The sequence below is a fragment of the Verruconis gallopava genome (genome assembly GCF_000836295.1).
Source record: "Verruconis gallopava strain CBS 43764 unplaced genomic scaffold supercont1.41, whole genome shotgun sequence".
Classification (NCBI taxonomy): domain Eukaryota; kingdom Fungi; phylum Ascomycota; class Dothideomycetes; order Venturiales; family Sympoventuriaceae; genus Verruconis; species Verruconis gallopava.
In genome coordinates, this window is record NW_015622177.1 from 47,411 (window position 1) to 73,688 (window position 26,278).

Below are 26,278 nucleotides of genomic sequence, written 5' to 3' on the forward strand. Positions count from 1 at the left end.
TACCAAGAAGTTTTCAGTAATGAGGAATGATTCCGTTGCAGTGATAATAGAGTACAGATGGCCAGCTCCGGATTATGCTGCAAATTCTGGCCCGATATCGTAAGAGCTTGAAATAGGACCTTGAACATGCACGGCTTAAATGTTTACATCCCAAGTGATTCGAAGTAGGAGTTGTCAAAAAAAATAGAAATAGAAACATTTCACGGGAAGACGTCTCAGGATGAGACAAAAGGTCGAGAGGCGAGCTTCATCCCACATTATTTCGGACCACCAAGCGAAGGCAATCGGCTACTTCCGACTAAGAAATGCGAGCGGCTATTCTAATAGTCAACTGGTTGAGAATTTCCCTTTGAGTCTTATGAGTCCCAAAAACGCAAGATACGACTGCAGTTGGAAGATTTCGACGGTCCAACGATACGCTCATCCGACTTCGAACTTGCAGATCTTTATTTTTACCGTACGCTCGTGCGCGCTTCGGAGTACTGCAAATGCCACAGGCTGGACGCCACTTGGAAAGCAACAAAGAACTCGCTCGATATTCTTGAACTGGAAACCAAAATATGGGCATGCGTGTGGCTCTCAGCCAATGCTTATTTTTGCCCCCAGAATACCTAAATATCTCGACCTCTAGCACAGCTCATCAAGTTGTTAAGCCTAGAAGAGTGAAAAGGCGTATCAAGTGCCTTGAATTAATGGATTCAAGCCGGGTCCAAAAAGGACGTTGCACGAAATATCATGGGACCCCAAACAAAGTTGTATTTCCCCCGTTGCATTCGAAAGAAAAAGAATAACGTCCTTCCCCTTTTTGTTCTATTTAGCCAAGTACTGCAAAATACCTCAGTGCTCCTGATTTGGCCAAGTGCTGAGTCCGGACAAAGAGCAACAGTGTTCTCTCGATTGACACTTCGCGGCGATTCAAGCATGCAGATATGGTCTATCAACTGGCGCAATATCTCAAATCATACTCATGGTGAAGAATTGCAAATCAACCGATGTTTTCCAGTTTCTCAGTGCACCGGAGGACCCGACTGTGAACCTCCGACTACACCCACAATGAACAGGCAATTGCTTTTCAGTAGCGTCGTTGAGGTTCGAACCTTGATTACGGAATTATTAAAACATTTAGGACACATAAGCTCGGTTTTATCTCACATCGGCAGCGACTCGCTTTGTTTGTTACAAGTCGATCGTTGACAGCCCATCACGACACTTGACGTCCTTGTTGTCTAGGTCGTCAATTTAAGCGCATACTATGAAAAGCTCAAGATACATGATCGCAACTTGGCCTAGAGTTGCGTCTATACTGTTTACGCGACGATGTCAGGATACGAGAATGGTCCTCGCCACCATCGAGATGTATCTGAAAATCACAGAGCAAAGGTCCGCTCTGCCGCATGAATCATGCTGTGTGTCCTCAACCATTTCTATATACCCTTTTCTTAGCGGCGCCGCTCTTTTCCAACCGATAGGATAGATTCCAAACTGTCTTGAGTGTCCTTGCAAGGACTAGAATCAGACTCTCAACGGCAAAACAATGGAGTCGGGGTGTCACTCTGATCGTGTTCGCAAAAGTCTTCGCATTAGGTTACCCAGCTTCAATGGCTGCGTCGTACGACTATGGCATGGGACAAAGAATGTCCCGTGGCAGATCAGCACATTGGCAAAGTCCTGAACAGATAGGCTTGCTCAGTTCTATTCTCACGAACTGAATAATAATCGATTTTTAAAAAATCATTCTATGCGAGTAACGTACTTTACATCATAATCGTATTGCTAGCGAAACTCAGCATCATCATCCTCATTTCGCCACTTCATCCCTCGTATAACTACTGCCGAAACCTACTATCGATTCTCAAAGTCATAGCCCTATGGAGCACACGTTCATTGCTGGCTACATTATCTGCATACGGGTTACCCTCGTCATAGAAATATAGGTCGAAGCAATGCATATACTTGAGCGCTTTCATCCGGACGGTGGTTATCATAGACTTCTTTACCGATGTGCATCTGGTAGCGCTGCCAGTATAACTGTTCGCTCAATCACAACACTAGACTTCGAGCCGCTGGACAAACACGATAGCGTTTTTTTTTTTTTTGAGGTTTTATAGTCCGTCTCATCACCTAGCCGAAGGCTTTCGAACTTGGTGCTCGAATTAACTCGTCTTGGCACGACGTGTCATATTTGGTGTAGAAGACCGAGTCAGCGTGCTAGTCGGGTATCAACGCTTCCATTCCTTGTGTTCGACCTTTCCTCAGGAGCTTGGAGTCAGTTCTCTACAACGCGAGCTTAAAAGTCCATCCTCGGATTGCCTATATCTCAAGCAAGGTGGGCAGAAATCTCATGGAGATGACCTTAAGTGTCTGGTGCCTATGATAGGGCTCGGAATGCCAGCATGGCGGTAAAGAATCAACGCATGTCACCTCGAGGCAACCTCTCAGGTCCCCCGAGCCCGTGTACGGCCGTATTGACTATCTAGACCTTGAATGACAGCAGTTCATCAACTCTGAAGCCAAGTTTCTACAAATTTTACATCCACAGCAATCGCGGCACTGATCCAAGATACAGGGCTTACGCAATTTATCCACATTCCGCAAACTGAGCCTTCCCCGGGCAGAATCATTGAGAAGAAAGTACTGTGCAGCTTCATATTGTAGATTTCCGAGACAAAAGAGATAAATATCAAATTTGAGGAAGGTTTGATCCTGCAAAAGCTGAGTACGAAGATGAGCGATCAGTAAAGAGTACTCTAGTAGGATATCTAGGTACGACACGTATGTGTAAATAGAACGCGCCGTCATCAGGTGGATTGCCCAAGTCCGCGCAAAACACCACATTACAACAGGGATTGCCATCCATGCTCTATCTAGGCGGAGTTTTTCTTCTTTGACCAGGGCGCTGTCGACGCTTTTATCGTGCTGGAATTTTTCAACTAAGATGAATGGTTCAACCTTTACAAGCGAGTGTAAGCGAGTAGACGTGCACGTGGAGAGCTAGCGCTTCCTCCAACTTCACCGATTACTAACATCGACAACCGCTCGCGTCGTCCCGCAATGTCGTCTTGCGCATTAAACGCAATGAAGCGCCCCGGCATATTTGCTAGTGTGGCTTATGGTTGCGCTGGATTAACATATTGTAATGATCTTCGTGAAGTCTTTGCACCTCGATACCTGCCCCTGCTTTTCTAGACTCTACAGGAAGCCGTGCTAGAGATCTTGGTTGAGCGACAACAGCATTGAGTTGAAATTCAATCACGCAGTCGTGAGAGTCCGACAATTCCTGTAAGTATCAACCGGTGGGGCAGCGGATGCATGCGCTTTGCAAAAGCCTTTCGCACGTGCATTTTCGAGTTAGGTGCTTAAGAGATGGTGCAAATGCTTTGGAAAAAAAAACCTATGCCACACACAAATCTGAATACTGATTTAGGCCCGTCCTAGACGTTGGGGTCTGTGGAGATTTCGGGGCTAATGCGCGGTATTGCAGGCGCATTGTACGAGTGCCTTGACCCTTTCGAGCCGGTCCTAGCATGCAGAACTCCAGCAAGCGTGCCTTGGTTCGTAGGTGGACGTGATGAGATGGCATCGATTGAGGTAGTCTTTTTCCTGTAATCTGTTACGTTTGGTCCAATCTCGAAATCGTTGACATCTTCTTGTTTTCGCTTGTGCGTAGAGAAGAACCACAGCAGGCCGGCTAGGATGATCAGAGCTGCAACGGCAAGGCCAACGCCGATTCCGATGGACGCGCCCTTAGACAGACGGGAGGAGCCCGGTGGTGAGGTTGACGTGGGCGAGGCACCCGGACTGGCAGTGGACATGCTTGTGCTTGTGCCGTCTGTGGAGCTCACGTGTACTGTTTGGCTGTCGTTTCCTGACAGAGTGTGAGCGAGTGAGGCCGATTCTGAAGTCAAGGTTCTTGTAAAAGTTGTTATCAAGCTGCCGAAGGAAACGGGTTCAACGGTTGAGCTAGAAGATGGCGTGAGACTGGAGACGGAAGACATGGCAGAGCAAACATGAGCCAGGCGCTGAAAGCACGACGAAGGAACTGGACGACAAGAAAAGGAAGGGGCACAAGGACGCTCGCACGAAGCTGAACGTGTGACGAAGAGTTCAAGACCAGAATGGATGGGTGTGGAGGCACGCCCTACAAAGGTCGGAAGCTCACGAAAAATGCACACAAGGTTGCAAGTTATCCCGCCACTCTAATTTATCAGGCGTGACGTAGGGAACGTGCATTCAGGCAAGACGCATCTCGTTCGGGGCTGGCCAGCGGCTAACGCAGCGGGAAAAAAAAGGCCTGTGATAATGCGGCACAGGAATCATGCAACACCTCGCACGGTTCGGATGGAAAACGTGTTACGTGACGATGCACAGTGAGAATAGTAACTTGCTGACTGTCCACCGACGAGGAGATAAGGAAAGGGAATGAAGAGGCTGCATCGAGCTGGGCCGAGAGCTCGGAGTGCAGCAGGGGACAATGCGGAATAGCGGTAATAAAGAATACTTGTAGCAACTAACCGTCATGCCGCGGAAGCGATGGCGACGACGGCGAGTGTTCTGGATTGAGGATCGTGGCGATGGCGGTGCTGGCGTAAGACACTCTGTTCCGTCACTCTCCAGCGACGGAGGCTGTCGACCACGTTCTTTCGCCACCGCCATCGGCCGCTGGAAAACCTGGTTTCTTTTGCATCGCGGCCATGATGGTCGCCTGCGTGCCCATGACTCGTGTCCTTCACCTCGAGACCACCCCGGCCCGACACGTGCGAAAATCAAAAGGAAGAAGATACTCCGAACAAGTACTCCGTATGTAGGTTGTGTTTGACGAACTGAACTCGCTGTAACCTGTCGTGCTGTACACCATTTTCTGGCATCGTCCACAGAGTACTTCTTCTTGTTCACCCCAACCCTTTATTCCGGCACGCCACGCATGTCCCCGCCAGTCTTGTCCCGGCATTACACACGCCTGGCGGACACGATAGGGGCCTCGTTTGGGTTGACCTCTTGTGACGGCGCATGGTACGAGCGGGCCGTTCCAGATCACGACGGCTAGAAGTTCAGGGCATCAGGAGGAGAGCACTGGGCGGCCATGGTCACGGCGAAAAGATGCGCCATCACACTGGCTGCACACAGTGCTGGGCACAAGAAACAGTCAGATCGGTCTTTGAAAGGGCCAACTGCCACCAGTATGGGCCACGCGTGAAGAGGCCTATGTTTGGAGTCTTGATTCAGTTCCATGGCCACTTAATTGCATAGCTCAATAACTTCGCCTGTGACTTTTCAACGAACAGAACGCCACAGCTGACTTTTAGCTTTCGCAATCAAAGACCTTAATCGAGCCGTCCTCTTGTCTCACCATCTATTGTCCGCCTTCAACACCAATAGGTCTTGTGCCCTTGCCGCTCACACTCCGCGCACTAGGTTGCGTCAACGTCCCTCACAGGCGTCTAAGTGTGCTTGCTGTGTCTAACTCGGACTTGGTTAGCAGCGGAGATTTCGCTATCCTTTGCAGTCCTTTTTCAAGTGTCTTTGATTCGCAAACAACAGGGCTTCCTGAGCATGTCGTCCTTCCTGGTTTCGCGCCCACTTGGCATTGGCATACCCAAGAGTCTGCTTTGTTGCCCCTACGTGACCAGATCGCTTGAGTAAGCCTCTTTCTTTCTGGGGCAGCGACACACGATTGCGCACAGTAAAAAATATCAAAGCAGTTTTTGTAAGGGGACGAGCATGACTTGCCATGAAAAGGCGATTGTCAGGCTAGAGAGGATCGGCTGCCACGCTGCTCCACGGCCAGGACAGTGCATGTGCTGGATTAACTGCGCCCTCGTTCGGAATTTGCGGTCTGATCCTGCGCTCTTGCTGGTGCTACTTTAACTCGATCAGCACGACTTCTACACCCTTTACGCACAACTCGTGGCGACGGGATAACTCTCTTGGTGTATCGATACGGGCTGGCCTTCCTGTGAAAGACGCAGATTCTCGTCGCTCTGCAGCAGTCTGAGGACGTTGACACCGTTCCAAGCCTTGCGCGTCCAGGTTGGGTTTGCGTCCAGCCTGTCCCGCTGATGGACGCCCTAAGGAAATGCTGCTCGGGCGTCTGATAGATCAGGCGGCAGTACAGTGTCGGTCCATGCTCTCAGCCGACAATCCATGGAGGTGCTTCTTCAGAGACCAGAGTCTGCACAATGACGTTGCATTGTCAGGTGGATCGCAGACAGCCTCCAGACTGGCAAGCGAAAACAAAGGGGCCCCCACGGGTGCAGCATCACTGTCCAGAAGCAAAGCTACGTGGACCGCCTTGGTGAGATGTACAGGATGATCAAGTGTCAGCAGCAAACGCCGTTCTGCTGGAGGGCAGCCGTCGTCGCGTGCCTGGAGCACACAACGTCGCCATGACTGCCAGATTTGTTGTCGACCTAAAACGGTTCGCGGCGGCTTGGGCTTTCTGGGGGGGGGTTGAGGGGATCGTAATTTTGCACGACACAGTGTCCTTCGCAACCAGAAGGCATGCTGACACCGCGAACAAAACAGTTCATCCACTTTAGCCTTTCTTTCTCGAGCGTGAGGGAATTCAAACACAGTCTTATGCAGCCATTTGCGTCCAAGCGACGCGCTGAGAACGAACCGTCCGCTCGTGTTCCCGGTTCAGTTTAGCTTCCAATGTGATCACTTCCATGCCAACTGATGATAACTCCACCTGCCCCATCCCATCACGAGCAGCATCTTCATGTCCGGCCCGTCTTCCAGGCCAGCTTCGATCCCGCTGCACCACATTTCCACCAACCGCCGCTACGATTCCGGCTCGGACGAGGCGTCGCTGCTGGGCTCGGAGACAGAGAAGCGTCGAGCGTCATCCGACTCCGACTTCTCTCTCTTTAGCGACACGGGCGATCTTGCGGACCAGCTAGACGAGGAGGATCCGTTGCATATACAACTCCGGTCATCTTTACAACAGGAGCTGCCTTCGGGGCAGCGGCGGAAAGGCGGCGGAGGCACCAAATATCGCAAGAGCGTTCGCTACCATTCGGACGACGATCGCTACAACGAGAAGGAGAGAAAGCAGGGCCTACGAAAAGCAGACATTGTCGTCCCAAACCCGCCGCCACGACCTCTTAGTTTTGGCCATAGACTTCTTGCTGCCATTATGGCTCCAGGTGATGGGCCTTCCCGCATCCATGGCTTACATGGCAAGAAACTCATGTACGCACAACTGTGCCGACAGGCACCTGTCTATGAAGGCTGATCAATTTACAGATACTTCACCACAATATTCGTGTCGCTCGGCGTTTTTCTGTTTGGATATGACCAAGGCGTTATGTCGGGCATCATTACAGGCGGGCATTTTAAGGATTATTTCAACCAGCCGTCGAGAGCTGAGATAGGAACGATGGTTGCTATTTTAGAAATCGGCGCTTTTATCTCGTCACTATCCGTCGGCCGCCTGGGCGATATGCTTGGTAGACGAAAGACGATCCTTTACGGCTCCCTTGTCTTCATACTTGGCGGCGCCTTCCAGACCTTTGCCAATGGCATGCCGATGATGATGCTGGGTCGTATCATCGCCGGCTTTGGAGTAGGCGCCCTGTCGACCATTGTACCTGTATATCAATCCGAGATTTCGCCTCCGCACAATCGTGGCAAGCTGGCATGTATCGAGTTCACGGGCAACATCTGCGGCTACACGGCTTCAGTATGGGTAGACTACGTGTGCAGTTACATCAAAGGCGACTGGGCATGGCGCCTGCCTTTGCTTATGCAAGTAATCATGGGCAGCTTGCTGGCTCTAGGTAGTCTTTTGATTCTCGAGTCGCCTAGATGGCTGCTAGATCATGATCATGACGAGGAAGGCATCGTGGTGATCGCCAACCTCTATGGCAAAGGCGACATTCACAACGCAAAGGCCCGGGACGAATATCGCGAAATCAAGATGAACGTGCTCCTCCAAAGGCAGGAGGGCGAACGATCGTATTCAGACATGTTCAAGCGATACTACAAAAGAGTTTTCATCGCAATGTCCGCGCAGGCGCTCGCTCAGCTAAACGGTATTAATGTAATCTCTTACTACGCTCCTCTAGTGTTCGAACAAGCGGGCTGGGTTGGACGCGATGCCATCTTGATGACCGGCATCAACGGCATTACCTACCTGATGTCAACCATACCACCTTGGTACATAGTGGACACATGGGGTCGTCGTATGATTCTCCTGACCGGCGCCTTCGCCATGATCATATCCCTGTCGGCGATTTCGTACTTCATCTTCATCGACATTTCGCTCACTCCAACCTTGGTCGTCATCTTTGTGATGATATACAATGCTGCTTTTGGTTACTCGTGGGGCCCTATTCCTTGGTTATACCCTCCAGAAATTTTGCCTCTGAGCATTCGTGCTAAAGGAGCCAGTTTGAGCACCGCCACAAATTGGGCATTCAACTGGCTTGTCGGCGAAATGACGCCAATTCTTCAAGAGTGGATTCAATGGCGCCTGTATCTCCTGCATGCGTTTTTCTGCGCCGTGTCGTTTGTTGTTGGTATGCTTTTCTTCGTCCTTTCTGCTTGTGCAAGACTGACGCAAAACAGTATGGTTCATCTACCCAGAAACTGCAAACATCCGTCTCGAAGACATGAATTCTATATTTGGCGACGCAACCACCGTCGCCCCAACTCCAGAGACGCTTGCAGAGGCAGAATCGTTGTTCGGCAGTCAGCGTTCGCCCGTGCCTTCTCTCGACCTGCGAAGGTCTGGAGCGGGTAATCTGTCTGCCGACAATGCGATCCCAGGTCTCGATATCGACCTGCCAAGCGATGACAATGCCAAGAGTACCTTGGAAAGGGAGCAGGGTGAAGGCCTAGGCGGTTGGATTTCGAACATCGTAAGCAGGGCCAGGGGAGGTGTTGATGGAAGTGAAGGAGGGAGCGGACGGTACAAGAGAGTGGACCAGGAAGACGATGGTGCATGATGCGTGTTTGTTCGAGTACTAATTCTGAGATCCCAACGTTGCACAGCGATACCGCCATTTGGTTGGCATCTAGAGGTTTTCTTGTGCGCCCAGCAAGCGCTGAGTAAGAATGCGGCGTTTATTTTTCCTTCCATTTATGCAACGTCTGGTAGATGGCTGCCTAGCAATCCTGAAATTATCATTTCATATGAGGATATTGAAGGATACTTTTACCATTAAAAAGATTCTATATCTGGGCCTACTGTTTCGTTTCTAAAGTTCCTGAATGGCATTCGTTTCGACCTGTGTCGTTCTTTTCACCATCAGACCATCACCCGCGTAGTCTCCGGTCTTGGGATCGGGATAGTTGCCAAACCGCAGCTCTTCAAGCTTCAGCCTCAGCCATCTTGCCTTTGGATTTCCCTTGGCAATCTCTCGGGCCACCCATGCATCCAGTTCAACGTCAACCCACCTGCGAAGGCCCCATTGCCTGGCTGCTGTCATCAGCTCGAAGACGATGCTTCTGTCGCACCCACCCTCAATCACCGCAAACTTCACTAGCTCGAGGTTCGGCGCTTTGGCAAGCCTCCTGTTCCTCGAGAGAAGATGTACTGCTTCGAAGTTGCGTTCAAGGATGGCCTCTACCTTGGCCGCGGTCGACAGGCGCACAGATTCTTTGCTTGCCCAGTCAACGCTTGCATTTGATATAGATAGTAGGCACCGAATAAATGCTAACTTTTCGGGCGTGAATGGGCCTCGAAGAAGCTTGTTTGGAAGCGGACACACGATCTCTGGTAGCCAAGGACAGGACAGGTTGGAACGCCGGGCCTGGAGTTGACGCTTTTCATCAGAAAGTTCCAATTCGAATTGGCCAGGGTCAAGATGGCCCATGTCTGCGGCGGCCGACCGTTCTTTCCACCATATCAAGAAAGACGAGAAGAAACTCCACGTCATCCAGTTCATACTGAAGGCTTTGATTTGGCGTTGACGACGCTCAAGTCGCTCCCGATAATTGACCGCTTGGTTGCTGTTCGACGGGCGTGCGAAGGCTCTTTCGCAGTATTTCAGCAGGATGTACTGATCGAGCAGACTGCGAGAAAGCAATGGCGACGCCCTCGGCAGGTTCGTATCCATGTCGGTGAGTAGAAAGATGTGCTGTATGAGTTCACAGGGTAGACGCTCAACAGGTGCGACGGCATACGACTTGAGCATTTTGGAATGTCGCATCTGCCGTCAGAAGGTCTCGTACCCTCTTTACAGCACGCGTGCGTGCTTTGAAAGGTGCTCAATATCATGTTGGTGGCTGCCTGGACCAATTTGTTCTGGAGCCTGTGGCCTACGTAAAACGGTTGCGCGTTCGACAGCTAACCAACGATAGCGTGCGTGAGCTCTTTCTTCACGTCTTAGGAGAGAGGAGGCTTCCTCTTGTGGGCAAGGTTGTTAGCTGGCTGAACAAACTCTTGGGGCTTGCAATGCGATTCCTACGCGGTCATCAGTTTCGTGCTTTGCATACATACATGCGCGACGACAGCTTCGACTATGACAGCTAACGCTGAGCTCAGAAGTATACCTCCGCTTTATGGCAGTAATTATTTGACAAAATGCGCACTGGAACGCATATGGACGTGGAGCTACCATCACAACATTCGCACGTTGTGTACGACTTTAGTTCCTGAACACCCCAATACCCAGTGCCCAGAAGACAGTATAACCTCCGTCCTCTAGCGTTTCCAAAATTGCCACATAACTACATTCGCCTCGCCGTGTTTTATATCACAGGGTGCATTCATCGATGAAAAAGTATTTATATCCATCCTTAGTGATCCGTCCAAAAAGAGAGGTAAAAAAAATTAAACGATGCATCAGATATTGAATGGAAGGAAAGCACGACATTCAAGCTCCTGATGATCGAAGACATTTAATAAACAAAATGCGCGTGAAGCGTGGGACCTGTGCCTTAGGCGCTACTTTCGTGTCCTTATTCATGATGGCGTGGGGTGGAAGTGGGCCTTCAGCTTTCTGGGGCAGTCGTGGTTGATTCCTCTCGAGGCTTGATCTCGACAGTCAGATTATGTTCTTCACATGCCTGTCTGTAGGCTTCCTTTTCCTCCCAAGCCTTCTGGTAATCAGCTTTGAGGCGGTCACAGGTCTGGCTAAGCTCGTTGATAGCCTGATCAAGCAGTAGCTTTTCCAGAGTCCACTTCTCGAGATTGGTTGTTTCGGCTTCCTTGAGTTGACCAATATATTGGACCGCACGTTGCAAGATTGAACCTTTGTTCTTCTCGCAGCCGGGCACAATCTTGGCAAGCTCATTGATACCTTCATTGATCGTTTCTCGACGCCGCCGCTCGACTATGTCACATGTTAGCAATTGCAAAGCGGCTAAGTTTGAACGTGACCTTCACCAACCTTCTTTGTGATTATCCTTTCTAATCTTATGCCATTCGTCAGATCCAACCACAGGCTTGGATGGGGTTGTGCCAATGTTTGACGACTGCTGCGTCGTCTGTGCTTGCGTCGGAGACTCTTTAAGCTGGTCAAGACCGTAGCCGGCATCTGTGTAGTCCCCAGTCGAAGCCTGTGTCTGAAAAGATGTATCATTGGCGATTGGATAGTGGGCAAGGGCAGCAGCGGCAGTATCAGATGCAGCGTTTGCGTTGCCATTTGGCTGCGCATCCGAGTTGAAAGCTGAGAGCTGATCCATCGCCGAGGCTTCGACGCTGTAAGCTGGCGCGGATCGCGTGTTAGGGTCGTCGGCAACTGCTCGCTTACGCTTGAGCTGCGTGGTTGTCGCTTCGGGCATTTCCTCGTCGTGAGGAGGATGTTCGAGGTGGGGTTAGAAGCGTAAATGATCTTTTGTTACGTTCAAGCGGTTACGGCGGTGAGACAGGAATCGGCTTCTGCTATTGTGACAGTGAGCAACGTCTCGCACAGGTTGTCGTCAGGCTCTTCATACCACTATCCGAGCCCGAGATAGCGAGAAGCAACACTGGCCGTCTTTGCGCGTCTTCGCCCGACGATATTCTAAGCGCAATGCAGATTCAAGGCCAAAAGTCTTGGTATGAGAGCACCGAGAAGTCCGTTGACAATCCCTCAAACAATATCCGTTTCTGTATGTATCAATTAGCGCTTGTAGGGATCTATTGATCTTTTTAGGGCGCTATGCTGAGTGCTGGCATGGCAAGGGACGTCTGGATGCGAGTAGAGCGTGAAGTTGCACGCAAAATCCCGACCTCGCCAGCGGCCAGGTGCGATACAAGAATCTTCGCACAGTCACAGCGTATCCGGTGTGATTCGTCTGGAAAGCAACAGCAGTAGCAGTCGAGGTCCTTGACTATGCCGCTCCACCAGGCTGCTTGCGACGCGCGCATTTGACGCGACGAGATCACGAGGCAGCAACAACAGGATGGCGAAGATGCGATCTAGGCGGCCGAGCGTCGGGCCATGGCCTACATCGAACTGGATCGCTGGCGCTCTCTGCCGCCGCCGACGAAAGCTGCACCGGAGGTGGAGGTGTTTCTACCGATCAAGGAGCCGATGACAACCGTCACGTTGGGGCAGTCTCCCCGTGACTTGGCCTTGTTCCCTGGATGACGAAGGAGAAGCACACTCACCGCACTCAAGGAAGCTGAAAATTAGAGCCTGGACGACAGTCTGATGTTGTCGACGCGCTGAAGAGGCCGCGAAGGCTTTCTGTTGAGGCTCCAGAGAGCCGGCGCAAAAATGTCACGGTATCGCAGCGATTGAGCAGACGACGGGCGGAGGTCAGGTGAGCAAGTTCAGACCGCGCAATGTCAGAGGGGGGGGGGGGGTGGAGGTTGGGTGAGAATAAAGAGGGAAAGAGCAGTGTGGTGGCTGACAGGGTCCACTCCCAGGCCGAGCATGCGTCGCTCCGCTAGCGTAGCAGGCAAGAAAACTTCCAGTAGTCCCCCACCCTCGTCGCCCGTCACCCTCTCAGCCTGCTGGTCCGCCATGATACAGAAAATGGTCATGCACCTCCAGCTCCGTTCGAATGGCGACTGTTGTCCATGTAAGCCGGCTCCAGGAGAAGCTCTGGTAGATCTGAAGCCGCCGGCCGTCCCTCTCAAGGCGCTTCCCGCCCGCCCGGCACCGCCCTCCGTATTCAGAGCGACAACGTCCAGACAACCACAGCGACCCTTGCCTCATAATCGGGATGGGCATGTGACTGGTCTGGTTAGGAGACTCGCCTCCTTATCGAAGGCAGAACTCGGCACGTGGAGCCTCTCGAGTATGGCAGAACTGCTCTATTTCCCTAGGCCCTTATGCGACACCGTCAAGCGGGGTTGCAGGCTCAGCCAATCACATGGTTGCGTCTACGGTGACACCACCCCTGCGCTTTTCCTTGTGCGCTGGCCGATGGTCATCCGCAGGGCTGGGCTTTCCAGCCTTTGGCACGTGAGAGCCGAGCTTCCAAGGCTCGGGATTTTGAACTTTTGCAAATCGACCTTTTTACTAGTACTGCATTGTACTGCATTGTAGCGCATTGTACTGAACGGTGCTGCGCTGTGCTGTCCCGAGCCGAGCTGTGCTGTGCCGTCGCTCAAAAGTTCAGAGAACAGGGCATAGAGTACAGATGTAGAAGAACAAGTGGCTATCCTCCTCCGATCATCTGAGGCCGCTCCATCTCCTTTCCTTGGACCCAAAGCAGAAAACTATCGGGAGTACAGAACATTCAACTACAATTTGCTCTGCCGACCTCCAAAGCCAAAGAGATGTGCCGCTACCTTCCGCATCTGGATCTCCTCGCTACCCTCCGTGATCCTGTATCTGCGATGGTGCCGCCAGATATGCTCGAAGGCGTTGCCTCGCCAGTATCCATTCCCACCGTGCACCTGGATCGCTCGGTCGGCAGCCTCACAGCACAGTCGATTGGCGTAATAGTTACACATGCTGATCTCCTTGGCCAGCTTCTTCTCGACTTCAACATGTGGCATCGTGTCCATTTCCGCTGCCGTCTTCCTTATGAGCTGACGCAGCATAGACGCCTGAGTCGCCAGCTCAACGAGCGGAAACTGAATGCCCTGGTTGTGGCTCAGAGGAACGCCAAATGGCTTACGCTTGTTGGCGTAATCGATGGACTGGTTGATGCAGTATATCGCAGCGCCCAGTGACGATGCCGCCTGCCGGATGCGATTCTCGTGTACGAATGCCTGCGCAATGCCTAAACCGTTGTGCACAGGGCCAATGACGGCCTCATGTGACACCCAGACGTCGTTGAGAGATATAGTAGCGTGGTCTGTGGGCATGTTCAGAGTCCTGTGCATCTATCAGCATGCTCAAATAGTGGCCACGAGTGCGTATCTTGCGCCCACCATTCGTAGCTCTCGATCTTAAATCCTGGGCTGTTGGGCGGAACAATGAAGCACGTTATGCCGCGAGCATCACCATCCTTGCCTTGCGTGCGAGCAAAGATGAAGCAATGTGTGGCATGGTGCATTCCTGTCTGCCACTTCTTAGCGCCATTGATCTTCCATCCGTCCACACCATTCCGTTTCTCTGGCACTGCTCGAGTTGCCATGTGTGTGGCATCACTTCCATGCAGTGGCTCCGTTAGTCCAAAAGTAATTCGGACTTCGCCCCGCAAACGGCCTCCGATCAGCTCCTTCTTCTGCTTTTCGTTGCCGAAATTCTTCACCATAACCACGTCGGGAAAATTTCCAACCACAGAATGCTCAGTCTGGAGGTCATTGAACAGACCCAGACCTTTAGCAGCCAGATGCTCGCGGATTACCGCCATCCACAAATTGCTTCCTCTCCCATTTGAACCCTCCTCTTGCTGTCCACCGTACTCCTTGGGTAGATGGAAGCGGTAAAAGCCAGCCTTGTCCGCGCGGCGAATGGCCTCGCGTAAAAGAGCCTCCCATTCTTTGCGTGGCAACCCTTGGTTGTCCCAGTCGGTACGTGAGTGCTCGCGTCGATGATCGAAGAAACGTTGGTTGTCATCCTGTTCTTGTAGAGGCTTGATCTCCTTCTCTATGAACGCATCAATGTCGTCCAAGTACCTGAAGTCCTGTCAGCTGCCTCAAGTACCTGCGATCGCAGATGCCGTACTTTTGCAAGTCTGCAGGAATTTCAAAATTCATGGTGGTTCGTAGTAAGTGGACGACTGACGAGCAATGTGTAGTTCTGAAAATTTAGAATTGGTTTTCATATTGGAATATGAACAGTGCCAACATCGCCGAGGATTGCCGGTTTTTCGACTTTGGGGAGGGTCAACGCAGGGGAGCGGAGGAGAAAACTGCGGGGAAATTGTGTTGTGCCCGCCTTGGACGAATCAGTCGAGTCAGCCCATCGGAAATGTGTCACGCACAGAAAAGGCGATAGTTACAGCATTGGGAGTATTTTGAACTTGTTCAAAGGACGGATGCGCATTCCAGAGATATTAAGCAAATATGATCTGTCTACGATTTTACCCTGTCTCCTGGAAGGGAGGGGTGAACTAGCGAGCTACAATGTTTATTTCCAGTCGCTTTAGCCCGCATCGCTAGTTAAAAATGGTGATTCTGATCGCCTTTCTTCAGACTTGGGCTCTTATCCACTCCATAACACTAGCTTCGACAAACTGGCCGACTCTGAACAGACTTTGCCTTGGCCGAAAAGGCGCCCGCCTATTATACAAGCATCGATTTGATAGATGATTCACACCAAATCACCACATACTATCGATTGAATATAACAAACTAGTGTTGATAGACGTTCTTGCACTTTACATGTACACTCTGACAATTCAGAACACGTAGGCCATGTGGGGGTCTAACAAACAGCGCCCTGTGCTCGATAATTACGAGCTTCTGAGCAAAAGAGAACAAGAAGAGTCTTTTAAGATTGCAGAGGGCCGGAAGACAGGTGGGTGGCATGCCAACAGTTGCTGTCTCTCGCTTAGGTCTATGGTGTGATGAATTTCCAGCGGTAACACACCTGCAGTGAAGCTTCGCACGAAGACGATGGCGATGATTCAGGGTTAAAGCCGTCGTCTCGGTGTCCAAAAAAAGCGATTTAAATGCAAACTTGGAAACGAGCCGGATAGAGGAAGCTAGAATCAAGTGGTGGGCATGGATAACAGCAATTTTCCCCAAGGTTGGGCGATTACGGCCAATGAATTTTGGCGAAAAGGATCCCGCTTCGGGTGGGTGCCGGTGTGCGGTTGTTCGGGCGCTGGAGAGGATCAACATGGACCAACAGCGGCAAAAAGTAGGATGGTTTTGTTATGGTGACAATCAAATCTTGCGCAACAAGGGTAGGTGTGGCAGCTGGCGCTCACCTCATCAGCAACGCCCAGACGGAGAACGAGTGGGGATTGGTTGCTGATGGTGATTCAAATGGACGAGAGCGACTCTCAGAGCGACTTTGAGCTGGCACTGCGGCATGTATCAAGTGCTCCCGGGATTGCGAAGACGGGTGGTTTGAAGGAGGCTGGCGGGAGTGGTGAAGGCAGGCTGGGGCGTCTAGAAGTACAAGTACAGGAGCAGCAGTAGGCCACCATCGTGGACGGCAAAGCAAGTAGAAAGATCGTGGACGAGCCCGTAGCGGGTTGCCCAATGAGAAGGACGCAGGTTGCAGTTGATCAGATCCTGACGGACCCAGCACGGCGGATCGTTTTGCGATTGGGAATGTATTTTGTCGTTTCAGACGTGGCGGCTCGATCTCGAAAGGGTGTGGCTGCCTTGAACGTCAGCGCTCCAGCAGCAGCGCGCAGCAATGGAGGCAGCAGCAGCAGCAGCAGCAGACTGCACGTGGGCACACGCAACAGAGCAAGCAGCAGGCGACCCGGCTGAGGCGAGGAAGAAGGACGACGACGACGATGACGACGACAACGACAACAACAACGACAACAACAACGACAACAACAACGACAACAACAACAACAGCAGCAGCAGCAGCAGCAACAACAGCAACAGCAACAACAGCACCAAGAACAAGAACAACAGCAGCAGCAGCAGTAGCAACAACAGCAACTACGATAATAATAATTGTAATAATAAAAATGGCAACACATCGACGTTGGTCAACGCTCGCCTTGGCACGACAGGGGACGGCGACGCATTGCGCCATATTGACAAGCCGCAGAGCCCACGGGCTTTCCCGCTTGATGCACCTCAGCAAGCACCAAACTCTCGCGGTTCTGCTCTGCAAGTCGCCTCTGTATTCTCTCCTCCCTCGCCCCAACGGTCGCGTACGTTCGCGCCGCCTCGTCCTGACAACCCGTTCGGCCATCTGGTGTAACCTTGTCTCGTCGAGGGTTAGCTCGACCCATGATTTCTTTGCCGAAAGGTGCCATAGATGGACCTTGCTGAGCCCGTGGAACGGTCCTTTTCCTTACCTTTCTCTCCACGACGCGCGCTCCAAATGGTCGACGCACTAGCTTGGACGCACTCCCTTGAAGCTGCATCTGGCCCATGTAATTTCCAGCAGCTGCATCTCTCGAATGTCTTCTTTGTTCTTGCTCTCGCAACTGTGCAAGCAGCCTCTCATGGCGGTCTTGCTTTCATCCTCGCTCGTACCCTATCAATTCACCATTGCCGCACCGTCATGAGCCTTTCTGCTCGTCGGCAGTCTGCCCTCAATTCCCTCTCGCGTGCCTACAGCTTTGCATCGCCCTCGTTTTGACCGTCCACTTCGTTTCGTCTGCCTCTTGTCTTTCGCGCCCGCCGTACCGCGCCCCTCTGGAGTTATCGGAACAGCGTTCTTCTGTCGTCACTCGTTTGAGTCTCTCCCATGACGCACCTTTTGCGAACATTATTCCCTCCATTACTACCCCTCGTCCCTCGTTGTTATCATGCAGTCCTTCGATGGCCGCCCGACCGAATGGAGCGAGGAAGAGAAAGTGCGTGACTCCAGCCCGAGCCCATCCTCCAACCCAACTGACGTTCTTCATCAGCTGAATCTTGCGCTCTACATATTCCAGCAAAGAGAGCGGAGATCCGGCTCTAGATCCTCCGCGGCGCAGGTACTTTTCGAACATCTGGGTTCATACCAGCCTGACTGGGACGACTTGCCCCTCCCCGGAGGTCTGCACATCGCCTTGTTGTTGCTGTTGTGACGCTTCAGCTCACAGAACGTCTCTAGGTCGTACGGTCGGACAGGCCAGAGCGGTCTTCACGTCATACTCTCGGCAAAGTTCAGGTCCAAGTACGGTCCACTCAGCAGGGCCTTCTCCTGGCAGCTATGGTTACTCACTGATGGGAGCAAGCACTGGTGGCGTAACCTCAAGGAAACGTTCAGCTCCTTCAGACGCTCTTACACCACAGCTAGGACGACCTCTGGCACCGAAACAACCATCTGCATTCGGCTCGGAGTCGACCGTCAAGTCCTCAATTACGGGATATCCTTCAATCTCACCCATGGTCGAACCTCCGCCCAGATTGGACGAACCGCGTAAGAAACGCGGCCGACCGACAAAACAAGAGGCGGAAGAAAGGAGACGAAAGATGGAGGCACGGCAACAGTTACGCCTTCAAGCTCAGGTTCAGGTTCAACCCAGTCAAGCAGCAGAGACGGCACAGCATTCCAGAGCCTACGGCGCACAGTTCGGTTCTCCAGCACAACCACTACCAGCTGCAGCGGCCTCTCAAATCCCTCGCGAAGGCACACCAACGGTATCAATTGCACCTCAGCCTTCAGCACTCTCTCAGACTCCTCGTGGCCAATCTATGGAGGAACATAATTCCAGCGGGTCTAGCGGAAAGAAAAGAAGGGCGAGAGCCCCGCGTCCGTCAGTCTCTGAAACGGAGCCGCCTCCTCCACCGTTCTATCCAATGCCACCGAACCCACCAGACTCTACCCGCGATTCACCGCCTCGCGCCGGCTCTCATCTTGGAGGCCGTCCACCGCATCCGTCCAGAAGCTCTGCATTCACTACCAGTATTTCGTCCATAGAGCCGGATTTACCGGCCTATGATCCTGGTGAGGAGTATCGGCCTGCAAACCCACGTTCACGACCATGGGAAGTCCGAGACCGACCAGGCATGTCGTGAAAAAAGGATGCTGCTCTTAAGATCAGTCTCGGAGAGCCCTAGGCCCATCATGAATCATACGTCTAATGAACGTTTTCTGCAAATCTCTTTCATTTGCTGTTCTTCGGGTATTAGATGGTCGCTTGGTTCGTTCAGCAATCATTTGCATCCCGGCGGCCTGATGTGTTTATTTCCAGACAGAAACGGCTGAAATGTGTCCCCTATGTCCAACCAACATCTTCAATATAATGTTTACTACACGTCTACGAGGACATTATGAACGTGCTCGAGCAAAGTAGACTTATGTGGTTTATGACGGTGCGTCTTAATATGTATCATTATTCACGGCCGAAAATATTTTACACGATGAACTTTATGTACAGCAAGATCATATATTTGAAGAGCTCAACCCATCAATTATCCTGAAGAATTTTTTTTTTTTTCAATTCACAAAACCCATTTGCTTCTGGCGAAGTTTCCTACAACAGAGTACAACGTTTAGCAACTGCAACAAACTTGTCCGCCGAGCCAGTAACTCATAAAAAGGTCAACTCCGAAAGGATGTCGGCTCTTAGGGCCGCTGAACCCCAGACAACGGGTCTGGACGGTCTTTGACGAACCTGTCTCCGGTGACCGGCATTACTGCAGCTTTGGTAAGGGTGGAAGTGGGAGGGTTGAGCAGATTACAGCCACCCTGGCTAAAGCCTTTCGTCCACGCGACGACGATGGCCAATTATATTGAGAGAGATCAGCGTTGCATCTGACAAGTTCTGCGCAAGCTTTGGCATGTAATGCGCAAAGTAATATCGGCATATGCATGACGCATATTGCAGGACCGGAAGCGCAGTTCTAGCTGGCTCGAGCACGGGGTCTAGCCTCGCGAGGGAGGTTAGCGCCCGTTTCTTTTTTGGAGCCGCATGAGGCGCTTACGGCGTTTATATTGTGGCTGCCTCGGAAGGCTCCGCACAGAAATCGGTCATAATGGACAACCTCATCTCATCCCCTACAGAACCATCTCGCTGTCTCTCCTCTGCTCGCTAATATGGCTTCAAGCATCCACCGGCCCCCTTCCCACTCTTCTCCAGGCCGCTGTGCTTTTGTCTTTCCGTTCTGATGCTCCCAGCCGCTGCCCCGAGTCTCAAGGACCAGTCATTCTCAGCTAGTCAGTGCTTCAAACTGCAGGTATCTGCAATGCACATGCAATGCACGTCCTTGACCCGCCGTAGGCCAGGGCCTCGCGAAAGAACCCAAAACTCAGCAAATTTTGCGCGATCTGTCACAACACACGTATCGTGTGCACATTACCCAGCAAAAACACCGTACGAGTGTCTTCAGGTACCCGCGCGCCCACCTGCGACATTCCCCCCCCCCCCCCCTCCCTCCCCCCTAGGCCCACGCGACGGAAATATTTTTCTCTAGCCCTAGGCTACAGGCTGGTGATCGTGGTGCAACAATTGTCCAGTCAGGAGGCTTGATTTCAAATAGAGTATCACAAGTCTATCCACGAGGTATGCGTGAGAAAGAGCAGCGTTTCGTTGTTGTTCTTCTAAATAGTGTAAAGGTACAAGGAGAGGCTGGTCACCACGTTTACATCATTGTGGCTGACGTGGACAACCTATTATACCACAGAACTCATCACCAGGCCCTAGCCCGCTCCTAAACCACCAACGACAAAGCAGCCCTCCCGATTACCTCTGGAGGCTGTTAATTTTGGACCAAAGTGGACACCTTGCACGCAAATCAAAAATTTCGCTTCTGCACATTTTGTCCGATACGTCCTTCTAGTTACATATCGACAAGTCGGAAGAAAAGGAGGGAGCATAACAAATTTTTCCTTCATTTTCTCCGTCCTTTTTCCTGCCGACTCTGACTGACGTTGGCACTAATTTGGAGTGCAGCGTGCGTCGGCTCCCTCTCACATTGCTATCTTACATCTGGATCGCCAGACTACTGCTATTTTCAACTTCAACACGCCCGCAGCGATGTATATGTTTTCTTTGCAAGCCATAGCGCTGTCCTAGTCGCGGTGAAGGTTGCTGCAAGACGTCCATGGTACACCTGTAGGCTGTGAACGTCCTCCTGGATTTTTTTTTTTTTTTTTTTCATCGAATGAAATGGTTGCTGGCTGCGCGCAAGCAAGTACCAGCATCGACTTGGAAACTTTGAATTAACAAGTAATTTTATCGGGACATGTTCCGCCCCGCTCCCTCAGCCGTCGTAGGACATGAATCAGTTCGCCGCATGCCTTCCACAGATGGCAAACTGGTCCGTGGCGAACAAAACCTACTTATATGAGCCCACTAGAGCAAAACCTATAAGGCGGCATTCTTTTGCCACCTCGCGTTGCACAGAATGAATAGCGTCTTTATTACATACCCCGGATCTGTTATCGTTGTCAGGTTCATCCACAAAACCGGGTCTTTTCTTAGTCGAATAGAATCCCACTTACCCTCTTTCCAAACCTTCCGCTCCCCCTACCCCCAGAGATTTATGCAGAAAAAAAGGCCACGCAGAAATTTTGCCAAAAAAGGACAGCTCCCCACTTGGCATGCAGCGACGTTGCAGCTACGTTGCAGCTCGTACCTGCATATAAGGCGGACAAACCAGCGAATCTTCGACATGACTAGAGATAGTCGTCCATCCACAGATCGAAAGTCGATGAAACTGCGCCCATGTGGACATAGATGCTAAGATCATGATCTCAATATGTGCGCATTTGGGTTCACGGAGGCTTTGCCTCGCTCCTATTTGTTTTGACCATCATGCTGGGTCCTTGCCCCCACAAAGTGACAGATCCTTCTGCGAAGGATGCAATAGCCGAGTACGAACTTTGCATCAGGTTGATCGATTGCCCAAGGCTCGCATTGATTTTCTGGAATCAATTAGAGGTCTCCTCTCCTTTTGTATCGTGCTCCGCATCTGAATTTGTGAACAGCCAAAGCCTTCCACATCGAGCATGGCCTAAACTTTTCTAGACCAATGTGAAAATTTTCTCTCGATGATACAGACGTTTTTGACGTAAATCATAAATTGCGCTCGTGATACAAGCCACTACGTCCAACCACTGTCATAGGCGAACAGCTGCTCGTCCATTTTGTGGGAGCAAGAAATAAAATACAAAAGCAGGAAAATTGGGTGGAACCGTGATCCCTAGGAGTCCCCTCAAACGCTCAATGAGGATTGAGCCGTAATATATTCCATTCAGTTCACAACTGTTCCCAACTTTTCTCTTTTTTTTTGGTACAAAAGCAAGAACGAGAAACAGAACGGATGTATCATACATGTACCGTATATCATCTATATGTCCCAATCGGTTGTGATTACGTGAACATTACGGAGATCCAATATGTCCTGGTTTGCACAAATGAAAACAAAATGTCAGTCTGTGGGCGGTGAGCTCCAAGTCGACAAGAGCTTTTTCGACAAATGAAGAGAAGGCCAAGGCGTTAGATAGACATAGGTCGAATACTCGTTATTCTTCCGTCGTGAAATCGTGAAATCGAGCAAAGCGCAGAATTCGTGAAAGCAAAATGGTACGCTTGAAGTTGCAATTTCTTGAGGGCCAAAGGTACGTTAAGGATGAGCGTGGTGATCAAGAGGAGCCAGATGTCGGAACGGTTATTGGAGAACTGCCGATTCCAGACGAGAAACCGTCCTTCTTGGTGCCAATGAGGGCGAGAACAATTATCGCTGCGACGAGAAGGATGCCGAATAGACCGAGTACGCGGTTGACACGGCGCCACCAATGCGCTTTCTGCCATCGCTTCTCTTCGAGCGAGACTTCAGACATATTCGCCGTAGATGGCGGGATTCGTTCAGAGAGTTCAGTCATATTCGGAATGTTTTCTGGGTCGGGTCGGTTGGGTAAGGGTAGGAGCGCAGCGACCCACCATGCTGCAGACACGGTCAGACCGGAAAGAGTCATCATCAGCAATGTGAACAACTCACCGGGGGGGAAGATGAACCCAAGTGCGAAGCAGAAGACCTGCCTGTTGATCGGACCGAACATTGTTTTCCCGAATGGTTCATCGAATGAAGGAGCAGCCCAAGCACTGTATCTTTGCGTCTGTCTACGGTCCCTTCGAAGATGAGGAGAATACATCATTTCATGCACGGTAAGGTCAGGAGCACTGAGGCTTCGCCGCCTTCGACGGACCTGCTCATCAGACAAATCTGTCTCTTCCGTAATCGCAACAGAATGTTGTGTGTGCTGTGGTCGATGGATGCGCCGAGTCTCCTGCCGCAAACGTCTCTCCTGTTGGTCGGGGCTGTTGCGTGGTCTATTTCGGGGTCGCCAAATGCTTGTGGGAACCGTATCACTAATCGGACTCGACGTGACGCCGCTAGTCGCAGTATTCAGACGTGGCGTGCTGCTAGTCTCGGAGATGAATGAGTTGTTTCGGGCGATCATATTCGGTGGCTCACCGCTGCTATAGTACCTCCGAGCCCACAGCAGCTCGCCAATGAAGCTGATTTGTGAGCTCCGCGATTTCGTGCTGTCGGATGAGCTTGGTCGGAGACTTGACTTGGACGAGAAGCGCGTGAGAACGCCGGACCTCTGTGGTCTCAAATAGGGTGATTGAAGCTCTCCCACGGTGTCCTCTCTCTCGTCCGAATCTCGAGCCGTGACCCTCTCGTCGGGAACGGAAGGAAGCGGCCGCGGCGAGAACAGCGGCTGGGGTATAGGGATAGAAATATTGCTCTCCGTTCCGGTGAGGACGCCGCTGCCATATTCCCATTCGCTAGAACGCGCATCGCTAAGTGAGCTTACATGCTCACCAGATGTAAGGCTGCCGATAGTCCTGCGTCTTCGGGTACGTCGAGCACTGTCTGTTGAAATCGAATGTGAGTGCGACCGCTCCGATTCGGAGGCAATTGTAGAGAGACGGGAACCCCATTGCAAAGGACGGTAGGGGTCGTCACGCATTCGCGGCGCTGGGGTTGTAGCCGTGGTAGTGCTTGGTGAAGGACTGGACACCTCCGCCCACGAACCACTTGTGGAAGGAGGTTTCACGACTGGATACTGTATTGCGACTGCGGTCTGCACGAGAGAAGAGGCTGAAGCACGGGAGCCTGGCCCGGAAGGAGACGAGGCAGACGCGGGGCGATCTGCATTCGAACTGGCGTGGCTGTCGTTGAGGACAAGAGACTCGAGAGACGCGTTGTCATGTATGGGCTTTGAGTGTATCGAAGGAGCAGGTGAGGGTTCCAAGGGCTTGCTCCTGCCAGCGGGAAGCGAGATGTCGGAGGAAGAATGGGCAAAGACCTCGAAGTTCGCAGAGGACGGCGAGCTCGAATGCTGAAGGTGATGTGGCAAAGCAGGGAGTGTGTCGACCGACGAAGCAGAGGCGAGCGATGTTTCCGAGCGTTTTGCACGCAGTGGCAGACGTTCGTCAGAGCCTGAAGGAGCGACGGCACGAATTGTAGGTCGATTGACAGGCTTGGTCCTTGGGCTTTCCAGAACGGTTTCTTCATGCACGGGTTCCAAACGACTTTCTCTCTCCTCGCAGAAGCTCGGCTCTCCCGGCGAAGACGGGGGAGTCGTCCTCGAAGATTGCCGGCTAGATGAAGGGGTGGTGAGGAGGGTGTCGTTGGTGGTCAGTGTGGTAGCGGTTAGGGTACTGGTGTCTGGGTCAGAAAGGTTGGTGGAAATGGAGGTGCGATTCGGCCACCGCGGCTGCTGAGGCTTTGTTTCCGGCGCATCGTGTTTGACGAGTTTGGTGGTTGAACGATTGGCCGGGCCATTGTCATCTGAAACGAGAACATCCTTGTCGACAAATGGTGCATAGCGCAGAGGATGTAGTTTGGAAACCCTAGGCGGTAGGACGTGCGAAGGGTGGGTGGGGAAGGGCGACTTGGAATAGACATTGGAACGCTCGTCGAAGACAAGGCGGATGGTCGACGCGCTGGCCGAGTTGGACTCGGAGTCGGAGCGCTGGGCGAGCGGTCGCCGCTTCGGCGAGGAGGGCGTCAGAGTCGGTATTCTCGACAGTCGGTCGGGCGAACAATCCGACATTGTGCGAGCAGAAGGATCGAGGTGGGGACGAACATGCCACAAGATGTTTTAGTGAGCATGAAAAGACATTAAATTATGTTCATGGGGTGGGGAACAGAACAAATGGAGGGAGCAGCAAAGTAAAATGAAGACAGGACAAAAAGCATGAAAAGCGGACGGAGAGGGCGCTGCAGGCTGCGACTCTAGACGACGCTCGACATTGCCAACACCGTCACCCTCAGCATGGGAAACGAGCGACTGAGAAGGAGCAAAGAACGAGGGCATGGAAGAACGAGGGACGGAGGGTTGGATCGAAGGGAAGGACGGCGAGCAAGTCAAAAAGAAAGAGGGAGAGCCAATTGAGGCTGCTCGGCCAGGTGAGGATTGGACGTCAGGAGATTACGGGCGGGTTGTGCGGACGCGAGCGCGCGAGAGATGATTGATGCGCGGGCGGTTCGGCAGAACTTGGCTGCATGAGCACGCCGGCAAATGGCGATTGGCGGGCGTCTGCGCCGGCTCACACGGCCGTGACAGGGCGCGTCGCGGCGGGCGGCCGGCGGTGGCCAGAGACATGAGCCGGGGAGGAAGACTGGTCCTTTCAGGGAGATGCAGCGGGAGCGCCGCATGGCCGGCTCCGTCGCCATCATGCGCCGAACGGGGCTCGTCCGCTCTCCTCCTCTCTCCTCCTCTCTCCTCCTCCCTTTCGGCCTTGTTTCCAACGCCTTCTTCGCTGCTCCGTCTGCGGAACGAGCGGCCACACAGGCAAGCGCTGGCAGCAGCGCCAGCGCCAGCACCAGCGCTGTCAAGCAAGAGCCGGCCGCCGGCACGCAATGTTGCTGCGCTCGTTGTTGGTTCAGGCTCCAAACAACTGCAGTCCACACAAGCAGCGCGGTCGGCGCCAGCGCACGGGCCGGGCGCGACGTGGACGCGACGCACAGCGCGCCGCGGCCCGGGCTCCAGTGGTTGCACGGTGTGGCCCTTGGTGGCGCGTCTCTGGCACCCGCAGAGAAGAGCGAAGGCCGCTTCACGGAGGCAGTCTTCTCGAGCACAAAGCCGGAGCTGACCAAGTGGTCGTGGGCTCTAGGCATGGTGGCGGCACGAGCAGCAAGAGCAGCAACAGGCGTCGGGTGTAGAATCTTGCTTGACAGGAAGAAAAAGCAGAGCTGCGCGCTAGGGGTGAGGTGAGGTCGACAAACTCAATGCTGATATCAAGACTTTGGCGTGCGGGTGATCATCCAAACATGTAGCAGACCCGCCATCCTACACGTCACCAGAAATACCGGATGCTGCACTTGAGACAACGTTGAAGCGGACATGAATTGAGCGTCCCAGGCCCAAAACTAAGCTCGTCCCTGGCGACAGCCCTGGCCTCGGGGTTTGCA

At 52.3% G+C, this 26,278-nt stretch overlaps 8 protein-coding genes across 10 annotated transcripts; 3 read left to right on the plus strand and 5 right to left on the minus strand.

Annotated features, from left to right (window-relative positions):
* Positions 1 to 2,147: 2,147 nt before the first annotated feature.
* PV09_08439 (uncharacterized protein) lies at positions 2,148 to 4,139 on the minus strand. Its single transcript, XM_016362334.1, has one exon. The coding sequence runs from the start codon at positions 3,993 to 3,995 to the stop codon at positions 3,432 to 3,434; it is 564 nt and encodes a 187-aa protein (XP_016209782.1). The 5' UTR covers positions 3,996 to 4,139; the 3' UTR covers positions 2,148 to 3,431.
* A 2,297-nt stretch (positions 4,140 to 6,436) lies between these two features.
* PV09_08440 (uncharacterized protein) lies at positions 6,437 to 9,185 on the plus strand. The gene is made up of 3 exons (XM_016362335.1): positions 6,437 to 7,191; positions 7,246 to 8,519; positions 8,569 to 9,185. Exons 1-3 carry the CDS (start codon positions 6,719 to 6,721, stop codon positions 8,946 to 8,948), a joined length of 2,127 nt encoding a protein of 708 aa, XP_016209783.1. The 5' UTR covers positions 6,437 to 6,718; the 3' UTR covers positions 8,949 to 9,185.
* Positions 9,182 to 10,139, minus strand: PV09_08441 (uncharacterized protein; the record flags this gene model as incomplete). The annotated part of the gene is made up of 1 exon (XM_016362336.1): positions 9,182 to 10,139. The coding sequence occupies one exon, from the start codon at positions 10,137 to 10,139 to the stop codon at positions 9,201 to 9,203; it is 939 nt and encodes a 312-aa protein (XP_016209784.1). The 3' UTR covers positions 9,182 to 9,200.
* A 799-nt stretch (positions 10,140 to 10,938) lies between these two features.
* Positions 10,939 to 11,730, minus strand: PV09_08442 (uncharacterized protein; the record flags this gene model as incomplete). The annotated part of the gene is made up of 2 exons (XM_016362337.1): positions 10,939 to 11,279; positions 11,337 to 11,730. 2 exons carry the CDS (start codon positions 11,728 to 11,730, stop codon positions 10,939 to 10,941), a joined length of 735 nt encoding a protein of 244 aa, XP_016209785.1.
* Positions 11,731 to 13,343: 1,613 nt separating this feature from the next.
* On the minus strand, positions 13,344 to 15,159 carry PV09_08443 (uncharacterized protein). Its single transcript, XM_016362338.1, has 3 exons — positions 15,000 to 15,159; positions 14,261 to 14,950; positions 13,344 to 14,204 (listed from the first exon to the last, which is right to left on the minus strand). Exons 1-3 carry the CDS (start codon positions 15,029 to 15,031, stop codon positions 13,625 to 13,627), a joined length of 1,302 nt encoding a protein of 433 aa, XP_016209786.1. The 5' UTR covers positions 15,032 to 15,159; the 3' UTR covers positions 13,344 to 13,624.
* A 1,487-nt stretch (positions 15,160 to 16,646) lies between these two features.
* Positions 16,647 to 17,171, plus strand: PV09_08444 (uncharacterized protein; the record flags this gene model as incomplete). The annotated part of the gene is made up of 1 exon (XM_016362339.1): positions 16,647 to 17,171. One exon carries the CDS (start codon positions 16,647 to 16,649, stop codon positions 17,169 to 17,171), a length of 525 nt encoding a protein of 174 aa, XP_016209787.1.
* A 197-nt stretch (positions 17,172 to 17,368) lies between these two features.
* PV09_08445 lies at positions 17,369 to 19,326 on the plus strand. 2 transcript variants are annotated; one of them, XM_016362340.1, is made up of 3 exons: positions 17,369 to 17,772; positions 17,827 to 17,956; positions 18,015 to 19,326. In XM_016362340.1, the coding sequence occupies exons 1-3, from the start codon at positions 17,725 to 17,727 to the stop codon at positions 18,920 to 18,922; spliced, it is 1,086 nt and encodes a 361-aa protein (XP_016209788.1). In that variant the 5' UTR covers positions 17,369 to 17,724; the 3' UTR covers positions 18,923 to 19,326. The 2 variants fall into 2 exon arrangements, with proteins under 2 accessions (XP_016209788.1, XP_016209789.1); XM_016362341.1 differs by having other exon boundaries at positions 17,827 to 19,326.
* A 1,659-nt stretch (positions 19,327 to 20,985) lies between these two features.
* PV09_08446 lies at positions 20,986 to 25,351 on the minus strand. 2 transcript variants are annotated; one of them, XM_016362343.1, is made up of 3 exons: positions 22,850 to 25,351; positions 21,351 to 22,795; positions 20,986 to 21,284 (listed from the first exon to the last, which is right to left on the minus strand). In XM_016362343.1, exons 1-2 carry the CDS (start codon positions 24,915 to 24,917, stop codon positions 22,494 to 22,496), a joined length of 2,370 nt encoding a protein of 789 aa, XP_016209791.1. In that variant the 5' UTR covers positions 24,918 to 25,351; the 3' UTR covers positions 20,986 to 21,284; positions 21,351 to 22,493. The 2 variants fall into 2 exon arrangements, with proteins under 2 accessions (XP_016209791.1, XP_016209790.1); XM_016362342.1 differs by having other exon boundaries at positions 21,351 to 25,351.
* Positions 25,352 to 26,278: the final 927 nt, after the last annotated feature.